We start from the raw sequence: 20,022 nt of genomic DNA on the forward strand, positions 1-20,022 counted from the left end.
ACTCACTGAAAGATGGAACAGGGTTCAGTCACTCTGATTTAGGGAACCCTCTCAAAAGGCCATCCCTAAGGAAAGAGGGCCTAAGAAATCAGAAGGTTGTGAGAAAGTAGGAGAAACTGAGGTGAGGAAGAGGACTTGTCTCAGGGAGAATATGGAGGAAGGAGGGCATCCATTGGGGCTCATGTGTTCGTAGCTTCTTGGGGATTTTCTGTGTGTATAACCATAACAGATTTCTGGCAGGCTTGGTGGTACATATAATGCAGTAAATTCTCTATAAGTGTTGGATGAAAAGGGAAATGAAGAGAGGATGAAAGGTTTCCCTCACTGGGTGTGTCGACATCTCAGAGTTATGCCAACTATACTCAAACTAACACCTCTGACACAGGACACTACAGTTTTGTGCATTTGTCCTTTATCACAGAAAATCATATCTGAAAATTTTCATGAGTTTTATTAAAAGTAAACAAAGCCTAGGCTTGGTGGTGCATACCTGTAATTCCAGCACTTGGGAGGTAGAGGGAATAGAATAGAGAGTTTAAGTCCAGCCTGGGCTACATGGTAAGACACTGTCTTGAAAAAGAAAAACAGCTGAGAAATATAAGTCACTCAGATGCGCAATTGGTAAGTGGATAAAGTGGGGGTCGAAAACACATTGAATGCCACTCTACAATAAAAGAAAACAACTACGGCTTGAATCTCAAAACCTTTATGTGAGTGACAGAAGCCATCACAAAAGATTCCATTCATATCAGATTCAAGAACAGGTCTACAACATCAGAAAAAATGAGATGGTGGCTTTGAAGCAGGGTTCTGGGAATGACCGATGGCCAACGATATGGGGAAAGTCTCAGGAGCAAAACACCACCTAAAACCTGATGTAGTGGCAGCTGCATGCCTTAAAATTTACTCAGACTTATTGAGCCATACAAAAGATGAATTTAATTGTATTTAAGTTATTCCACACTGGGGATATAGCTCAGGGCAGAGAGATACTTGCTTTCACATGTGTGAGGCCCTAAGATCAATCTCTAGCTCCACAAGAAACAGTTCACACTCAAATTGTTTAAAAAAAAAAGATAATGGGGCTGGAGAGATGGCTTAGCAGTCAAGAGTACTGGCTACTCTTGCAGAGGACCCAGGTTTAATTCTCAGTATCTACATGGTGGCTAACAACTGTCCATAACTCTAGTTCCAAGGGATCTGACTTCCTCTTCTGGCCTCTGTGGGCATTGCATGACATGGGTGCACTTACATACATGCAGGCAATACACTCATTAAAAAAAAAAGATAACTATTAAAAGTCCACAAAATATCTTGGGCATCCTATTTGGAAATTTAGTGTGCATCTGCAGAATGGAAAACAGAGGTGTGCTTGCAGACGGAACTCAATAAATGCTTTATGAATGCTGTGGAAACAACCTTCATGGTCAGTGGTCACTAACAGGAGAACCTTCCCTGCCCTGTGTTTTATTCAACAGGGTCTTAAATTAACTTTGTCTTACTTGGTGGACAGAGTGGATGGTGTGAGAATTTTCATCCTTTATCTCTAGACTCACAAACTTGTGGTTGGGATTAAATTCAGTGACTGAAAGGGGGAATTTCTCTCTGGGAAAACTAGTGCTCCAGGAGGCCAAGCTTATCAGAAGTTGAGGTTAGGGGAAGTTCTGAGTCCATGGCTGAGGTACACACCCTCTTAATGACAGGGAAGAGACTTTTAGTGAACAAAGAGACTGATTAAGCAAATTGTGGTACTTTTGTAAAACGAGATAAGTTACAAAAGAGGGACTGGGGTGATGGGGTGGGAGGAAGAGAGGAATGTTTAGGAACAACAATGTGGTAGTGGGAAAATTAATCACATGGATGCCCTGGTGAGTGAGAGATGTTGAAGGGGTCATGACATTCAGGAGTACTATGAAAGGCAGGAAGATGCCAGTGGATGGGAACCTTCTTGATATGTCTGGATCTTCTGCCCCACCCGCAGTCCCACCTCCAAGACAGAGCTCATGGATGACCCTCTTCATGAATGTGCAATGCTCATGTCAGTGTGGCCTTCACCGTGTCAGTAGAGCAAACAGCACTGGCGTAATGGCAGAAGACAGGGAACCTGCTTGGGGCCTCTCCACACCTACTCTACCTGATGCATGGTTCAGGGCCAGGGTCTCGCACACATGCCTTGTCTTGCTTCTCACAAAAATTGATTCAATCAACTTATTTTGACAGAAGTAAGATAGGGTGCTCTATTTATTTATTTTGAGTCAATGTTTTGATATATAGTCAAGCTAGCCTGGGCCTGTGATCCTCCTGGCCAGCCTCCTTAGTGCTGGAGCTACAGGAGTATGGCACACTGTCATTTGAGGGTAGATTGCTTTCAATTGCCAATGATAGGTGGTATTCAGTCTACAGCCCTGTGATCCCCCTGGCCAGCCTCCTTAGTGCTGGAGCTACAGGAGTATGGCACACTGTCACTTGAGGGTAGATTGCTTTCAATTGCCAATGATAGGTGGTATTCAGTCTACAGGGACAATAGCTAAGGTCTGGGACCTTTATATATATTTTTTAAAATTTTTAAAAATGATTTATTTAATAACAACATACTTAGAAGAATTTTGACAGTAAGTGATCATAGTGGCTGAGGTTGGGGGGGTGTCTAAGTGCTTATAAGTGCTATGGTTTGAAAAGTTTGTTTACACCCCCCTCCCCGCCCATTTGTATGCACTAATCCAATTTCCATTGTGATGGTTTAAGAGAGATATGTTTGAGATAAGCCAAGTGATGAGGGTAAAACCCTCAGGAATGGATGTGGTACCTGCTATGACTTAAAATTAGCTAACACATTTTCCCCAAAAGTTCATGTGCCAGAAGCTTGGTCCCCAGTGTGGAATGGTGAGAGGTTGTGGAATCTCTATAAGGTGGGGAGGTAATAAGGTCTTGGGGCCACTGCTCCTGACAGAGATTAGTGTAGTTCCCATGGGACTCTTGAGTCAGATTGTTAAATAACAAAACCAACCCATATGCTTGCCCCTTTAGCCCTTGGCCATTTCCCCTCCTGCTTTCTGTTATGTTGTGAGGCAGTCCAGGTTGTCTTCATCAGTGACCTAACCGATGGTGGCACTCAAGCTTAGATTTTATGTCTTAAAACTATGTTGAAAGGAACTCTTCTATTTAAAAAAAATTAATTCATTTGTTTATTTTTTACATTTATTTATGTGTGTGTGTGTGTGTGTGTGTGTGTGTGTGTGTGTGTGTGTGTAGAGGTCAGAGGACACCTTGAGGAAGTCAGTTTTCTCCTTCTGCCATATGGGTCCCAGAGATTGAACTTGGGTGGTCAGGCTTGGTAGGTGGTATCATTACCTGTGGGCCCAGAAACCTTTCTTTGTAAGTAGCAGGCTCAGATATTTTGATATAAGAGTAAGGGTGGGCTAATACAGGGCTCTTAGAAACTCGGCCTGTGTGAATTTGTTTGCTGGTTTGTGGTGGGAAAGACACAGTGACAAACTTGCCACCTATAAGCTGGAGAGTAAGTCCTTGTTAGATATCCAATCAGGTGCCACCATGACCAGGACTTTCAGTTTCTAGAAGAGATAGCAATAAACTTCTGTTGTGTAGGACCTACCTAGCTGTGATAATTTTGCTATCGTTAACTGAATGAACTCTTGGGGTCTTCTAGGATTCAGTTTCTTTTATTGGTTTCTACATATTAGAATATTCAAGACTACAGGTACCTGCTGAAAAAGGGATTCAGCCACCCAGATTAGAAATTCTTTCCAAGGGACATCATTATGAATGGAGGGCCTCAGGAATTAGAGGGGAGGAGAGAAAGTAGGTGGAGGCGAGGTAAGAAATAGAGGAAGAGGCAGGGGTCTATGTAGTGAGGCATGGAGGAAGGTGCTGCCTATTGGGACTCAGCCATCCATTGCTTCCTGGATGTTTGATGTGTGTAATATGAGTGATCCCTGGCAGACATAGCAAGGAACATGAGGTGAGTTTTCATAATTTTTGGGTGCATGGACAAATAAAGAAGGATGAGTCATTATGTAAATGAGTGTACTCCCCCTGTCTCTTCTTAGGGTGTTTGGAAACCTCAGGATAACCACAACTGCACTCAGGACAAACCATGACCTGACTGACATAGGGCACTACAACTCCCCATGCCCGCCCTCAGCCCCCTTTAGCTCCTGCATCTTCTGGGGCAGGGTCTTGGTCCAGAATTGCATCCTGCAGGCCTTCAGGGCACCACCCACAGCTATCTGGATGTCCAGCTGCAGATATTGCTCATCCTGGTCAAACACAGGCCAGTGGGGCAGGCCTTCACCGTTTGGATTCCTGTGAACACGCCCTCCAGCAGGAGGAACAAAGGTTACACTGAGCTCTGCTGAACTTGGACCAGATCCCTTGACTTGGGTCATGTCAGTGGACAAAGCAGTCAGGGAATTGTGAGCACTCCGAGGCAGGGATACTGATACAGGAAAGGAAGAGTCCCACACAAGTGTCTGTTCATGTGGAACAAAGACATCTGTCCCGTTTCTCCCTCTTCTCAGATGCAGCCTCCACAGCACTATGGTTCACTTCTTCAGGTCACTGGGAAATGACCAGTGGTTGGCACCTACAAGGTGTCTCCTGTCTAAATGGGGGCTGAAGGTGGGGATGACTCTATCATGTGATGAAGAACCCATGCATGCTAATGAGGCAAGCACAGACAGAAGGATACCTGGGTAGTTACCTATTCTGGGGATGATGAGGGAGGAGCGTTCTCTTACCCATGCTGTGCAAAGTTGGCCCAGTATTTCATCATCCTCCTGCTCAGCAGCTCTTCTTCCTCAGTGAGGTCAACTATAAGTAGGAGTGGAAAAGCGTCCAGACCGCCTCTCCCCATGCTGCTTCTAACTCTTACTTTAAATCCTGATCCCAAGGGTGGCCTGATCTTGGGCCTAGGCTTGCTTCCTTCCATCTTCATCACCCAGGATTCACACCCTGCCCTTGCCAATTCTGTCCTCAGCATTCCAGTCTCCAATTCATATGCCTCCAGGCTCATCCCTGCCTCAGAATGTTCTCCTCTCTGGCTAGGAAGTTATCTGAGGAACAATCAAGCTTTTAGAACACCCCACTCACATTGGAAGTAGTGGTGTGTGCCTGTAAAGCTAGCACTCAGGAGACTGAAACAGGAAGGTTGCCATGAGTTAGAGGCTAGCCTAGGTGATGTAGTAAAATTTTGTCTCTAAAAACCAAAACAAGCAAATAAATAAGTAGTGTAAACACCCATTGGTAAATAACCACGCCTGGTCCTGTGGTCTGTACAGGTGGGGACAAGTGGTGGGAGGGCAAGTAGGGGTGGGAAGGGGTTTGGTCTCTAATCTTTGAGCAGTCTTTTGAGCTACACCATGCTACACATGCCATGATGTCTTTTTCTCTGAACCTCAGTTTCCTCTAGACAGTGAGACTGTTTATGACTGAAGGGTCTGGATCCTGGGGAATGAGGATAACTTACTTTGGGTGCCTCCCAAAAATGATCTGAAGATGAAGAGAATCTCATCACCATGGTCAGCCTTCACTTGGGGTGGTTTGGTGTCCTTGAAGAAGTTGGGCCGATGTTGGAACTCATAGAAGTAGACAGGGGCATAGGAACCTGGGAGTAAGGACAGGCTGTGAACGTGAACCCTCACCTGGGGATGTCCTGCCTTATAGGAAAGCTAGGTACAAAGCTGGCTAGAATTTGAACAATGAAATGGAGGCTTCTGGCTCTAGTTGGGGCTGAGGGAGGTCCTTGCTTAGATCATGGCCTTGACCATCTCTGTTGTATGGTCTTGACAGCGTCCGTGTCACTCAGTTTCCTCATCTGTAAAATGTGGAAGACTCCTATGTCTTAGATCAGTCCCAAGGATTTACTGAGATGAGGTCCTACCTGCCACCAGGGGCCCGATATAGGCATGAGTGGTCATCTGAACACCACAGAGCTCAACTGGGATCCACAGCTCTGAACTGCCCTTAGGCATCAGGCCTCAGTTCCGGATGTACTCACGCTGAAATCGTGCTACTTGCAGTGCAGGGATCACAAAGATGAAGTCTGCCATCATCTCCTGGAACTGTGCTTGGAGAATCTGAGGGTCCTCAGTGTCCCCCATGTACTCTTCGATCAACAGGTCACTAAACACAGGAGGCCACCTCTAGCAAGAAGGATCAGGGAGAATCAGATTAGGCAGGTTCTAGGGCATGGAGAAAACAGCCTGAGGATGTAGAGATAAGGCCTGGCATGGGACAAAGCTAAACCAGGAAAGGGCCAGTTTCTGGGCACACCTAACACATAAGCATAGTCATAGTTCTGCTTTTGTTTCTGCAGTAGTCTGCAGGGGAGGGTGTCAGGGGAGCCCTCGGCATTGGTTACAGTACCCAAAGAGCCTCACCATACGTTCTGACCTTCTCTGCAAGACAGCCTGCACAGTCTGTCTGTCCATTTTCTTCCATGAGTCAGCGGTGCTAATGCTCTGAGTGGTAAGAAGAGAGGCTGTGTTGTGGTTGAGATCATATGGAACTTTTGGATAGGCAGCTGAAGACCAAGGGCCTTGGAGCTGATTCTCACCGAGGGGATGATCCAGCCATATTCATCATTGTTGACACCAATGATGCTGGGGACAGGGTGGAGGTTGGCTGAGGCAAGCAGCTCCTTGGGATGCCTGGGCAGGAAGATACCATCTACTATGCCAGGGATGATCTTGAAGGCCTGAAGGGACATTAAGTGTCAGGGAGGAAGATTGGGTTCTTGAAACTTCTGATGCTAAGCTAGTCTCCCACTTCTCTTCGTCTCATCCCAGGATCCTTACACTCATGTTAGGAGAGCCCACACCTGGTTTGCCACATGCTAGACTCCAAATCTCTTCTTGGATTCCAGGTTATGAAGGGTGAAATGAAGTCAATGCCCAGGGGAGTTTGAAGGCCACCTAGGCAGCCGTCTCTATGCCTGTCATCTTCCACACCATACCATTCAGTCCAACCTTGTTAATAGCCAGAATCTCTTCTTCATTCTTGCCTCGCAGACAGCCCACCAAGGCTTCTGAATTCACACCCTGCTCACATCCAGACAGGTTGGCCACCATCTATGAAGGAAAATAGGTAGAGACTGACACATCATTTTAGGAAGGGAGGGGTTATCTCAAGGCCCCAGTGGCTCTAGGTGTCCCCCATATCTCACAAAGTCTACCCACAGATGTGTTGATAATGGCAGGTGTGAAATTGCTCCTGCTTCAAGGCTCAAAGGTGATAGTCAAGAGGAACTGCCACAGTGCCTGACATGCTTTTGTTTATAATGGAACAAACTCTAGGTACAGCTTTATGGAATACTTAACCTGTATGAGGAGACACGGTATAGATTCTCACCCTAGAGTCCTTCAGTAATTCCTGCAAAGCAGGCAGTTGCCTGGGTACCTTGATGGTCATTGTCCACACTGGTCAGACAGAGGACCAGAGGCTCTGAGGGTGAGGGCTGAGACAGCAGGTCAGGGCTAATGTGTTTGAGGGCACTCACTTTGTAGACCTCTTCAGAGGAGTTGGAGATGAGGCTGGGTAACAAGGCCACCCCACTCTGCATGATGGCACCATGGAAGAGTCCTTGGGACAGTGGGGACACCACATGTGAAGATACACTTGTGCCACCTGCTGACTCTCCAAAAATGGTGACCCGGTTAGGGTTTCCTCCAAAGTGGGCAATATTCTGCTGGACCCAGCGTAGGGCGGCCACTTGGTCCAAGTAGCCCCAGTTGCCTCTGGCGTGCTGGTCTCCAGTGCTGAGAAATGGCAGGTACAGGGATCTCAGGGCTGTCCTGGTTTGTTTCAGCCTCCATTGCCCAATCCAGGCACAAACTTACCTGAAGAAGCCCAAGACACCTAGGCGGTACTGTATAGTGACCACCACAACATCCTCAATGGCAGCCAACATGGATCCGTCATATAAGGAAGCCATGCCTATAACCAAGGCACCGCCATGGATCCATACCATCACCTGGAGAATCAAGACATGTGTCATGTATCTTCCATGCCCCCCCTGGCCCCGGGTTCCCCCCTACAGTCAGCATAACCTTTTTCTCTGTGCAGCTGCCAACTTAGACAAATGCCCAACTGGACCTACCAGCATAGCCATGGGTGAGGGATTCAAGTTCACTCATGGATACAAGCCTCCTATATTTGGAGCCTACCCAGTATCAAAGCCTCAATGCATTTTCCCCAGAGGTTTCTATGGGGAAAGAAAAAGGATACTCTCCTTATCATGCCACATAAAAATCAACCCAGTGTTCTAAAATCTCATCAGCTCAATGAAAAATCAATGATTTGGTTTTTGGTGACTGCACACCTGATGGGTCTTCTGGACACAAGTTTGTAGATGGATCAGATTATAAAGAGAGGCTTTTCATCAGCACTCACCGCTGCAGTATGGCCCAGGCTGACTATCCAATATTCCTGGAGGAGAAATGTCCTCCCTCCCCAATTGAGCATGCTGTGACACTCACCGGCAGGTTGGAGCCCTCATGGGCATAAACTGGTGTGTAGATGCTAAGGTACAGGCAGTCCTCAGACATGGGGATGGGCGACAAGGTCAGATTCAACAGCTTAAGAGCCTGGGTATTCATTGCAGTGATGTCCTGAAGACAACTGCTGACCAGCCATGGCAGACAATCAACCCAGTGGCAGAGCAAGGGGACAAAAACAGACTCTTGGCTTAAATGTGTTTCTAGCTGCTCTTAGGCACAGTCCCCTTGATGTCCTGCTCACACATGATCTTTCACTAAGGTTTCTGCTCACTGTGGTACAGACCACAGGCTCTGGGGAAACTGGGATAGAGCCTAGTCCTCTTGTAAGGCCTCAAGGTTTTTTGGTAGCATTGGAATGTACTCCTCCTGAGGGTTGGAAATCATGACTTTTAGGTATCTCTGGCAATCCTTGAAGGTGTTGATATTCAGTATTTCTCACATTGGAGTTCATGAATGAGTGGAGGTTAATTTCCACAGTGCAGTGGACCTTTCTTATTCCAAGTTGGAAGCATATTTTCATTGTTTATCATGAATGTTCACTTGGTGGGATTTCAAATCAGTGCAGAAAAAAAAAATCTCTGGACGTGTCTGTAAGGGAGTTTCTAGATTAGGTTAACTGAGGTGGGAAGAGCCACTTAGAGTAGACAGTACTATTCCATTGGCTGAGGTCCTGAACTAAATAAAAAGCAGAAATTGAACTGAGCATAAGCATTCATACATTCATATCTCTATGTGCTTCCTGACTGTGGGTAGAACGTGCTCAGCGGCTCAAGCTCCTGCTTCTATATGGACTGTACTCCTGAACTGTAAGATAAAACCAACTCTTCCTCCTTAAGTTGTTGTGGTCAGGAATTTTGTCTTGGCAGCAAGAAAAGTAACTAATATAACTACATACTTAATTCTTGTCCAGTGACACTTAGCCCCATCCATGGGTTGGCACAGTGACTGTGGAGGTGGGGCCTGCAAGATACTATCACTTCTGTGCTCTCTAAGAACATAATTTCTATTGTTGATAATCAGGGGCTCTCTGCAGGTTCTGGGAGTCAACCTAAACCAAACCTTCCCCAAACACCCTTCCTTGATGGTAGAGAATACTAGGAATAGCTTGACCTAATGCCACCCAGATGCCTTTTTTTTTTTTTTTTTTTTTTTATTCATCACTTCTTAATAATTCAGCCATATTCTATTACTGTTTGTTCTCCATGCCTCATTTTTATCTTTTTGTGGAATGCCAGCCTGGTGAATGTTGGGCTATAAGACCTTACTTACATTCTATGTCTTTTAACTTTAATATTTTCTGTGAAGTTATCTCTGTACATTAAGGGTTTTTTAAATTTTTTTTTTTTTTTTTGGTATTTTTGAGACAGGGTCTCCCTGTAGCCCCAGCTGGCCTGGAACTCACTATGTAGACCAGGCTGGCTTTGAGCTCACAAAGATCTGTCTGTCTCTGCCTCCTGAGTGCGGGGATTAAAAGCATGTGCTACCATGCCCGGTTCTGGAAAATTTGTTTAACCCTCTTTGTATTAGCGAAGTCTTCCAAAAAACCTTGGGGGAATCCTCCCACACAATGGAAAACTGTTGTGGGGTTGAGATGTAGTCTGGCCAGGGATTTGAGCACCTGCCCACCCCAGGCTGAAGTCCCCAAGGCCCCAGAAGAACTTACATGGCTGGGTGGGAAGTCCCATCTCTTACACCATTCCATGGTTCAGGAGGCTCAGGGGGTGCAAATCGCAGTGGTCCAAGAGGTGGCTTGGCAAAGGGAATTCCCAGGAAGGAGTGTACACCCACATCAATACCCTTCATGTGGATGAGGCTGCCCTGCACCTGCCCTGTGTAGGTGGTCCTGATTGGACTGGATGAGTCCTGGCCTGTTGATGCAGAAGTGATACTAGGATTGGTTCTGCACAATCAGGTGCATCTCCTGGAGGGATCTGCCACCTCCTTATTACTCTCAGCTCAGCCTTTTCCAGGAACCCAGGAAGTTTCACTCACTTCCTGCCTGTCACCCTGGCCTCACATCACCACTGCTCATGATTCTATTGATATGACAGGATCAGAAATAGAGAAACAGATGGGCCTGGTGAGTATATAGGGCTAAGATTTGGGGTTACATTGGGTAAACTCTATATAATGCAAAACCACTGAAGTGAACCCTTAAGTGGACAGGTATGGTATTTGAACAATATCTCAAAAGTCATATTAAAAAAAGGAAACATAGTTATTAATTTCTAATGTATGTACCTTATTGAATCTTGATTTAAAAAACAATTTGCATTATATTACTTCATTTTGAAATAATATAAAATAACATTTAATCCAAGATGAGTATGGTGGCACAGCCTGTAATTCTGGCAGCACTCATGTGCCAGAAGGAGGAGGATAGAGAGTTTGTGGCCACATGGACTATATCCTGAAACTCAGTATCAGCTTTCTTCAAATCCCCTCCACAAAAAGGTTTAGGAGTATGGCTCAGTGGTCCAGGGCTTGCTATTTATACATGAGGTCTTGGATTTGATTCCCAGGATCAGAAAAAGAAAAAAAGCAAAACAAAGCAAAGAAACACAAACAGATACATTTTAGCTAGGCAAGATGGCACATGCCCATAATTCCAGTACTTTGGAGGCTGAATCAGGAAGATTGAAAGTTTGAAAGAGTTCAAGGTGAACCTGAGTTACATAGAGTGACTCTGTCTCAAAACACAAATCAACAACAATAATAAAAAAAACCAAAATTATCTACCTACCTACCTACCATCTATCTATAAATTATCCATCCATCCATCCATCAATCATCTATCTTTTTCTCTTCCTCCTTCCCCATCTTCTTGGTGAAGGTTACCAAATGTGAAGGCTGGAGTTTGCATTAAATAATGGTGTAAAGGGCAGGAAGCAATCCAAGACTCCAGGCTGTGCTTGTTCTGATATTTTGAAAGTAGATTATAGGCACATTTGCTTTATTAACTATTTTCTCTGCTTCTAGGAGGTTCTCGTTCTTCCATTCTGTGTAGGCTTTGGGTAGCCACAGCTCTCTCTGTGCCTCAGGGTATGAGGAGTTATCCAGTGAGGGTGGCTTTCCCTGCTATTGACCTCTCCTAATGCTCCTGCATCTCTGCACCCTCTGTCCAATCTCCTGTCTCACCTCTGTAGAATTGTCAGATATAGACCAAGCTTCATTGAGGAAACAAAGACCTCCGGAAGCGATTGCTGCTCTACCCACTATAGTTCCACATAGATCAACCAGTTTGAAGTCAACTGTTATTGGAAAGGCCAAGCCTGGCAGTTCTACCCATGAGGACCAGAAAGGGCAATTTAGTAAATGTGTCTCTGCCATGGGTTGATGTGGTTTGTTGACCAAAGGTTTATATGCTGGCAACCAGGACCCCAGTATAGCAATGCTGAGGTGTTGGATCTGTAAAGACGTAGCAACTAGTGGACAGGACTAGATCATGGCTGTCTTGAAAAGGGATTTATACTAGTCTTTTGGAATCAGTTCAGTCTCACAAGGTAGATTACTTTCTCTGAGAGTGAGAGCAGATTGTTATCCTAGAGCCAGCTTGGCTTCTTTGCACTCTCTTGCTTGATCCCTCTTCATAACCCCCAACATTGCCTTGTCGTGACATAGCCACAAGGTCCTCACCAGTGGCCCACCAGAGGGAGTTACCCATCATGGATTTTCAGCCTCCAACATTATTAGATAAAGAAGTCATTTTTCTTTATACATTACCCAGTGTTGCCTATTTTGTTATAGCAATCCAAAGCAAACTCAGGCAGAAAGTTTGTACCAAGCATGAGGTTGTTTCTATAATAATAACTGAAGATACAGAAATATCATTGGAACCCTATAGTGGCCATAGATTGGAAAGGTTTGGAAGACCAGCCTAGAAAAGTCCTATATTGCTGTAAATGGAGCATTAGAAGTGATTCTGTTGAGGGCTCAGATGACAAAAGACCAGGGAGGAGCTCAAATTTCATAGAGATATCTTCCACGGTCACGACCAGAATGCTGAGAGCAATGCAGATTGTAAAGGCCATATTAAGGAATTCTCAGACGGAAGTGAGAGCTATCCCATTGGAAAGCAGAATAAAGGCCGCTTGTGTCACATCATTACAGAGAAGTTGGCTACATTGTAGTCATACCCTAAAGCTCTGGAAGGCCAAATTTCAGAGCGATGACCAAGAGTATCTGGAGAAAGACATTTCTAATCAAAATATAGAGGAAACCGTGAATTTTGGGCCATATTTAGTGAAATTCACAATAATAATTCCCTGTAAAGGGAAACAGAGAATTCGAGAAATTCACATAATGTCCACTTAAAGAACAAAACAGGACTTGAATATGAAGGTACAAAACAAATGCTTGGATAGAAGGAAGTCAGAGGACTACATCAGTGGGAAAGGACCCCTCATGGCATCATAGAAACCTTCCAGCTCGCCCACCCCGCTTCCTCCCACCGTCATCAGCACAGAGGCTTTGGAAGGCAGATGGGTTCAGAAAATGGGCCTAGAGTTCACTGTCCAGGGAGGCCTTGGGATTCAGTTCCTTGTTTTCTAGTATAATAATATATGACTGCTCTAGCCATGGTTGAGGAATCCCAGGCATGGCTCCTCTCACTGCTCCAAGTGAGTTAGCAGCAGTTGAGGTTTCTATGGTACTAATTTGGTGGGCAGAGAATCCAGGGCCTATCAGGACATAGCAGATTCCACTGAGATTTGAAAGGAAAGTCTAGGAGGCTTTGCTGCTGGGGTGGAACCACTCCAATATTTTCCACTAGAATGCCTTGTGAGGCTCTGAGAGTGAGACCGTAGAACTCCAGAATTGTACAGATGCAAGCAGTAGGCAACAGTGGCCTAGAAAGCCACAGGCAACAGCATACAACCTGAGAGAGCAGCCAGGAGGGCTACAACCAACAATGTCACAGGGATGAGGCTACCTGAGGCCTTGAAGGTCATGGCCCACTGCCATGAGCACAGGATGCTGCCCTTGGAGTTTGAGAGTCTGTCTCCCCTGCTTGGTGAAGTTGCTGGGCCCTGTTACCCTTTTCTACTAGCTCATCCTTTTTGGAATGGGAATGCTTACTCTGTGCCTGTTTCAACATTAATTCTTTGATTTAAAAAAAAATCTTTTGGTCTTTTTTGAGACAGGGTCCCCCTCTAGCCCCAGCTGGCCTGGAACTCGCTATGTAGACCAGGCTGGCATTGAATTCACAGAGCTCAGCCTGTCTCTGCTTCCCAAGTGCTGGGATTAAAGGAGTGTGTCACCATGCCTGGCTCAACATTAATTCTTAAAACCATCTAACTTGTTTTTATTCTAAGGGCTTTCAGCTGGAAGAAATTTGCCTTGAGTTTTAGATGGGACTTGGGACTCTGGACTTTTGAATCACACCCAAAGGGACCGAAAGTGTGAGATGAATATATTTTCGCATTTTTGAGAAGGATGTGAACCTAGGGGCTGGGACAGAATGCTGTAATTTGGTTATGGTTTGTCCCCGCAAGGCTCACATATTGGTTACTCTGCAGTGCACTGCTGTTGAGGTGGTGGAGCCTTTAAGAAGCAGGGTCTAATGGGAAGTGAGTACATCATGGAAGCCCTCATACAGGGACTTCTACTGGACTTTCAGAATGGGTTAGGTCTTGAAGTGAGAGTAGACTGTCACACTATGGTGACTCTGGCCACTCCTGGCATACTGCTTCCTCTTTCGCCATGTGCCATGTAATCTCTCTCCCACATGCTGTTGCTATGAAAAGCCACTGCCATGCTGTAACCTAGCTAGAAGGCTCTCACCAGAAGCCACGACAGTGGGCTACATGATCACGAATTTTCAGACTCTAAATTTTGAACTAAACAAACTCATTTTCTTTCATCATTACATGGATTTGGGTTTTTTAACACAGCAATCCAATCACTAAAATGCTCCAAGCCCAAAGACGCATTCTTATTCCCAGTCACATGTTGCATACACACAATCTCTGATGGAATGAAATTTCTATTGATGTAATTTCACTTTAATCACCAGCTACTGAGGCACCATGCTTATGTTTGTTATAGAAGTGGACAAAAGTCTGCTATAATGTCCACGATTATAGATTTGTTGCATCAACAGTGATTTATCTTGGAAGTAAAGCCCTTCCATTGAATGGTATGAGGAAGCTCCAGTATGTGGCCCAGTAACCTTGAGAGTTCCTGTGGAGGAGTCAAGACTGAGTGACACAGGAGAGAATGGGATCTACATTTGTATTTTCCTATGACTTGTTAATGATTCTTTCTAACATGTGATCAAGCCAAGCATTTTTTAAAATGGCAGCCATCAGTGAGGCTAAGCAGATCTCTTGCTTGGAAGGTCCTGATGATTTCTGGGAGCAAGGTCAAATCAGGTAAGGAAGAAAGGTTCTTGGAGGTGAGGTATGAAGGAGAGGTGAGTGGGCTTTCTCCTGGGCAGACTGGGAAAGGGTGGCAAGAATTAGGGCCTAGAGGTGGGGCCTTTCAGAGGAGAGGAATGAGGGCTGTGGACATGCCCAGGCATTCTGTCCCGCTAACTCCTAATAAGGTGGAGACTGCTTAGCAGGCACAGAGTGCCATCAACTTCCTCTGGAAGCTGAGTCATGCCATTGCCTCAGGCCAGGTACATGATGTAAGAGGCATCCAATGGCCTCTCAGATCTGATTTCAGATGCAGCACTGGAGGCCCTGTATTTCCAAGTGTAAGTAGCCTTGTCTGAGCCTCTTGGAGAAGGCCAGGCCACACCTCTGGTCAAAGGAATGATACATCTGACTCAAATGGCCATGGAATATTACCATGTTAGTTACCACCTGCTACAGCCCCCACTGTAGCCACAAACCCAGGAGGAATTGTCCTGACTCTCCATCCCCAGTCTGCTGTCCAACCCTGTTCATTTGCTTTTCCTCAGAATTCCCTCTTCCTCAACTCATTCCTTGAGGATGGGTGTCCTCAGGTAGCCCCTGTGCTCTCTGGCTTCAGGGGGCCCACCCTGAACTCGTGGGGATTGCCACATGTGTGCAGAGTTCCAGGACAATGAACTCTACCATTTCAACCCTTCCTTGCCCATTTCCTCCCCCAGTCTCCATTCTGCCTTCTGCACAGTTTAGAAGCTCTGACATAGTTCCCTGTCACCCTCATGGGAACCTCACCCTGGACCTGGATGAGGAGAGGCAGGAGCCCACAGACAGTGGTCAGCCAAGCTTGAATTTGTTCCAGTCCCATTGTGGCTCAGAGGTATGTGTCTGAGCTGCTGCAGGACAGGCAGGCAGCTGAAGACCAGGCTGGAGTTTGGACCCAGCAGAAAGTGGGTGGAATTTGGGGTGGGGCCTGGCAGTGCCGGTGCTGCAGGAGAAAACACTGAGCAAGCAGGGGTTGTGAGGAGCCAGAAATCAGCAAGTGGAACATGACCACCCCCTCCAACCCCCACCGCTTCCTGTGATTCTTTTGGTCTCCTCTGGAAGTACCCTGAGGTTTCTGCATCCTCTGAAATATAGGGACCTGAGACTGAAATCTGCAGTCACAAAATTCACTGACATTACAATCACAGTCCAAAGAGGGGCATCTGGGATGAAAAGATAGAACAGAAAACTCTAACTGGAAAAGACAGAAGGGCTTCTCTGAAGAGCATCCCCTCAGAACCCCCGCTTTAGAGAGTGCGATTGGCCTATAGTGGAATGATGCGAACCGTGAGAGCAAATGTAGGGCACCATGACAGTACCCTTAATCCTGAAAATCCTCCGTTTTCAGGTCTCATGATTTACTGGGCTCCCCTTTCAGGTTCCCCATTCCTTATAGATATTGTCTGAAGATATACATGGATGACGGTCTCAGGAACATTTCTGTATATTTGTCTGTCACACACATATGTACCTATGTAAATACGTGCACATACACACATTTATACAAATATATTCTGAAATGAAGGAGCAACTCTGGAGCATTTCTGTGTATTGGGGAGGGTGATGGAAAATGTACATACACAAAAATCTACGGGGCCATTGAGCGAAACAAACAGAGCCAGAGAAAAAAGGAAACATACAGAGTGTAGAAAGGCAGCTAAAGACAGAAAGGAAGATGGAAATAGAGGTTAAGGGTCTAGGGAGAGGGCTGTCTAGATGGCTCAGTAAGTAAGGTGACTGCTACCAAGGCTGATGACCTGAGTTCGATTCCCAGGATCCACATGGTGGGAGGAGAGAAGTGGATCCTGAAAGTTTTCCTCTGCTCTCCACCCATGACATGTGCATACACACAAACAGAAACACACACAGATATACACACAGACACAGACACATTCACTAGATAGATTTAAAAAAGGTCTAGAGAGAGAGGGCATTTTGGCTAATACAAGTAATCTCAGAACCTGGGAGGTTGAGGCAGGTGGATCTTGACTTTGATTACAGCATGGGTTACACAGGAAGACCCTGTGTCAAGAAACAGAAAATAAATAAAATACAGCAAAAGCTAAAATAAAAGTTAAGTATCTTCAGTAAGACATACTATACACCCATTCAATGTGACCATTTTGAAGACCCATAACCAAAAGTGCTGGCATACATCTAGAGCCACAGAGACCCTCAGACAAGACTAGAGGACATGGAAATGAAGCCGTTTTGAAGAAAGTGAGGCATTGTCTTTAAAAGTTAAACGTTCACACTTGTCACAAGACTCAGCAAATCCATATGTATCTTTTCCCAAGAAAATCGAAAGCATGTTATCACACAAAGTTATGTTTGAAAATGTCCATAACAGTTTGATTAAAAATAGCCTTGTAGAGGGCTGGAGAGATGGTTCAGTAGTTAAGAGCACTGACTGCTCTTGCAAAGGATCTGGGTTGGATTCCTGGCACCCACATGGTGGCTAATAACCATCTGCAATTCCAGTTCCAGGGGATCCGAAGCCCTCTACGTAGGCATTACATGCATGGATACACTTATATAATGTAGGAAAAACACTTATACACATAAAAATAGATGAAAAAATAGCCCAGTGGTGCATGCCTGAAATACCAGCACTCCAGAGGCTGAAGTAGGAGGATGGTGACTGTGGCCCTAGCCCAGCCTGCATAGTAAGACCCTGTCTCAAAATACCCCTTTGCTACCTAGAGATAGCCTTAAAATGGAAGTCCCTGAGATGTTCAACTACTGAGTGGTAAGGTGTATTGGGAGCATACATGGAATGATGCTCTGCAATAAAAGGGAAGAAGTACTGTTTGAATCTCAAAGACATTGTGCTTAGTGATAGCTAGTCATAAATGATTCCTTTTATATATAATATGATAGAAAGAGCTACAATGTTTCCAAACAATATACAGTTTGCAAACTAGAACAATGGAAAGCAGTACATGAGGGCATGAAGGAACTTTTGGGGTGAAAAATTCTAATACTTGAAGTGGGAGAGTGGGTGATTGTGTCACACATTTACTCAGAGTTACCAAACTATGAGGCTAAAACAGATGGCTTCAATTGTCTGTAAATTATTCCACAGTAAGACTCTCCAAAAATAAAATCACTACTATATTAGTTCTTGTTGCTGTCACAAAACACCTGACAGAAGAACTAAAGGGAGAGTGTTTCAGAGGGTCTCAGCATATCATGGTGGGGAAGGCTTGACAGCAAGAGCTTGTGGTAGGGGCTGCTCATATGGCACAGACTAAGAAATATCAACCCAAGAGTCAGGGGCTGTTATAACCTTCAAAAGCCCACCCCTACTGACTAACTTTCACCAATAAGAAACCATCTTGCAAAGGCTCCAGAGCTTTTAAAGTAGCTCACCAGCTGGGGACCAAATGTCCAAAACATGAACCTGGGAGGTACATATGGCATTACTACATCAACATCATAATTGAATATTTGGGTATTTCATATAGAACATCTTAATCATTCTTAATCATTTTTATAACCCCTCCCCATTGGTACCCTCCCATAGCTCCCCCACCCCACTGGAATTCATACATCTGTCATTTGTGTTAAGGCCCATTGTGTCAAGTTACTGTCCCTAGACATCCCTCAGTGCAAATTCATCCACTGGGGTCTAGGCAGAGGAAGATCAGCTCTTCCTCACCCAGCAGTAATCAGCTGCCAGTAACTCTTTGACTAAGATTGGGCTTGTTGCCCATTTCCACAGTTCTGTGCTGGGGTTTTGTCTGCTTGGGTTTGCATAGGTCTTGTGCATGCTGACACCATTGCTGTAGGTTCATATGAGCAAAGTCCCAGGAACTTCTAGGACTAATTTCCATATTGTTGTGTACCTCCTCCCTGGCACTTACAATCTTTCCACCCTCTCTTTCACAGTGGTCCCTGAGCTTTGGGTGGGCAGAGTTACACAAGAATCCTGTCTAAAGACCCACACTCTGCAGACTCTTACTCTCCTTACTTTGGCCATTTTTTTACCTTTTGTGTTCCTGGCCCTCTGTTGCATGAAGGAGTTTCATTGATGAGAATGGAGAGATGCATTGGTGTTCTCTTCATCCCTTGTTCTATGTTCCATAAACATTAGGTGTAGAGGTTGCATTGTAGATGTGCCACTTAGGAAAAAGCCTAACTCTTCCATTTAATTTGTAGGAGTAGGCCTGAACTCAGAGGATACTTATTCCTTAGCTATCTCTTGGAACTGTCTGTCTCCTGGAACTATGCTGATGGAACTGTCTTGTTGGAACTCTGTCTCTGGAACTGTATCCCAAGCCTGCCCCCCCCATAATTTTATTCAAAATGTTTTCTCCAGCTTTAATTGGGGAAGTACAAGCTTTCTGCCACCCTAATCTTAACAGATTTTTATGCCTGTTTTTTTTTTTGAAAAAAAAGAATTAAAAAATTGAGTTATGGACAGTTGTTAATTGCCATGTGGGTGCTGGGAATTGAACCTGGGACCTCTGCAAGAGCAGTCAGTGCTCTTAACTGCTGAGCCATCTCTTTAGCTGTACCCCCCCTTTTTTAAAAAAGAGTTTTTAAAAAAGAATATTTATGACATATCTGGAATAAGAAAGCATCTAAACATACCCCTCCTCACCCCAGCTCTTCAGATACAATTAACTAAATGAATGGCAGTTTGTGTCCATGACAACAACCCATTCATTAGATAAGGAACAGTTTAAGATCTCAGCCTATGACATCCACACAGAGCAAGATGATGCATAAAGATCTTCCATATACACTGTCACATTCATCTCTACATGAAACCAGTCTGAGGATGAAGAAGTGCTGTTGCAGCACTACAGCACGACCAAGTTCCTCCAGGTGAGCCAGGGAACTCATGCCTAGACCTTGGAAGAACTTCACTACCACTGGAGAAACAGCTGGAATCACGTAGTGGAGACATCTTTTATTTGCATATTGATATTTTTAGTGGAAGAAAGTTCTTCTTTAAAAAAATTTATCAGAGAATCGAGACAAGAAGCAACCCAATTATAAGATGGGCTAAGGAGCTGAACAGAGTTCTCAAAAGAAGAAGTAAAGATGGCTATGAAACATCTTAAAAGATGTTCAACATCACTAATAATCAGGGAAATGCAAAT

The 20,022-nt window shown here is 44.9% G+C and overlaps 1 protein-coding gene across 3 annotated transcripts; it reads right to left on the reverse strand.

Moving 5' to 3' along the window:
- Window positions 1-3,659: 3,659 nt before the first annotated feature.
- On the reverse strand, window positions 3,660-15,786 carry LOC103738931 (pyrethroid hydrolase Ces2e-like). 3 transcript variants are annotated; one of them, XM_008839135.2, is made up of 12 exons: window positions 15,662-15,786; window positions 10,180-10,384; window positions 8,496-8,637; window positions 7,857-7,990; window positions 7,517-7,775; window positions 6,987-7,088; window positions 6,575-6,715; window positions 6,399-6,479; window positions 6,017-6,161; window positions 5,486-5,623; window positions 4,758-4,830; window positions 3,660-4,323 (listed from the first exon to the last, which is right to left on the reverse strand). In XM_008839135.2, the coding sequence occupies exons 1-12, from the start codon at window positions 15,732-15,734 to the stop codon at window positions 4,137-4,139; spliced, it is 1,680 nt and encodes a 559-aa protein (XP_008837357.1). In that variant the 5' UTR covers window positions 15,735-15,786; the 3' UTR covers window positions 3,660-4,136. The 3 variants fall into 3 exon arrangements, with proteins under 3 accessions (XP_008837357.1, XP_029422317.1, XP_029422318.1); XM_029566457.1 differs by having other exon boundaries at window positions 8,496-8,640; XM_029566458.1 differs by having other exon boundaries at window positions 4,224-4,336; window positions 8,496-8,640.
- Between the last annotated feature and the right edge of the window lie 4,236 nt (window positions 15,787-20,022).

Source organism: Nannospalax galili, unplaced genomic scaffold (assembly GCF_000622305.1).
Source record: "Nannospalax galili isolate Female #2095 unplaced genomic scaffold, S.galili_v1.0 scaffold799, whole genome shotgun sequence".
In the NCBI taxonomy this organism is placed as follows: Eukaryota; Metazoa; Chordata; class Mammalia; order Rodentia; family Spalacidae; genus Nannospalax; species Nannospalax galili.

Excerpts from the sequence above, each read along its gene's own strand:
- LOC103738931 (XM_029566457.1), bottom strand. The coding sequence starts at position 15,734 with ATGGGACTGGAACAAATTCAAGCTTGGCTGACCACTGTCTGTGGGCTC. Across the intron at positions 6,162-6,398 it reads AGAGAAGGTCAGAACGTATG|AGGTGGCCTCCTGTGTTTAG; the intron begins GTGAGGCTCTTT and ends CCTTCTTGCTAG. Across the intron at positions 5,624-6,016 it reads GCAAGTAGCACGATTTCAGC|GTTCCTATGCCCCTGTCTAC; the intron begins GTGAGTACATCC and ends CCTTACTCCCAG.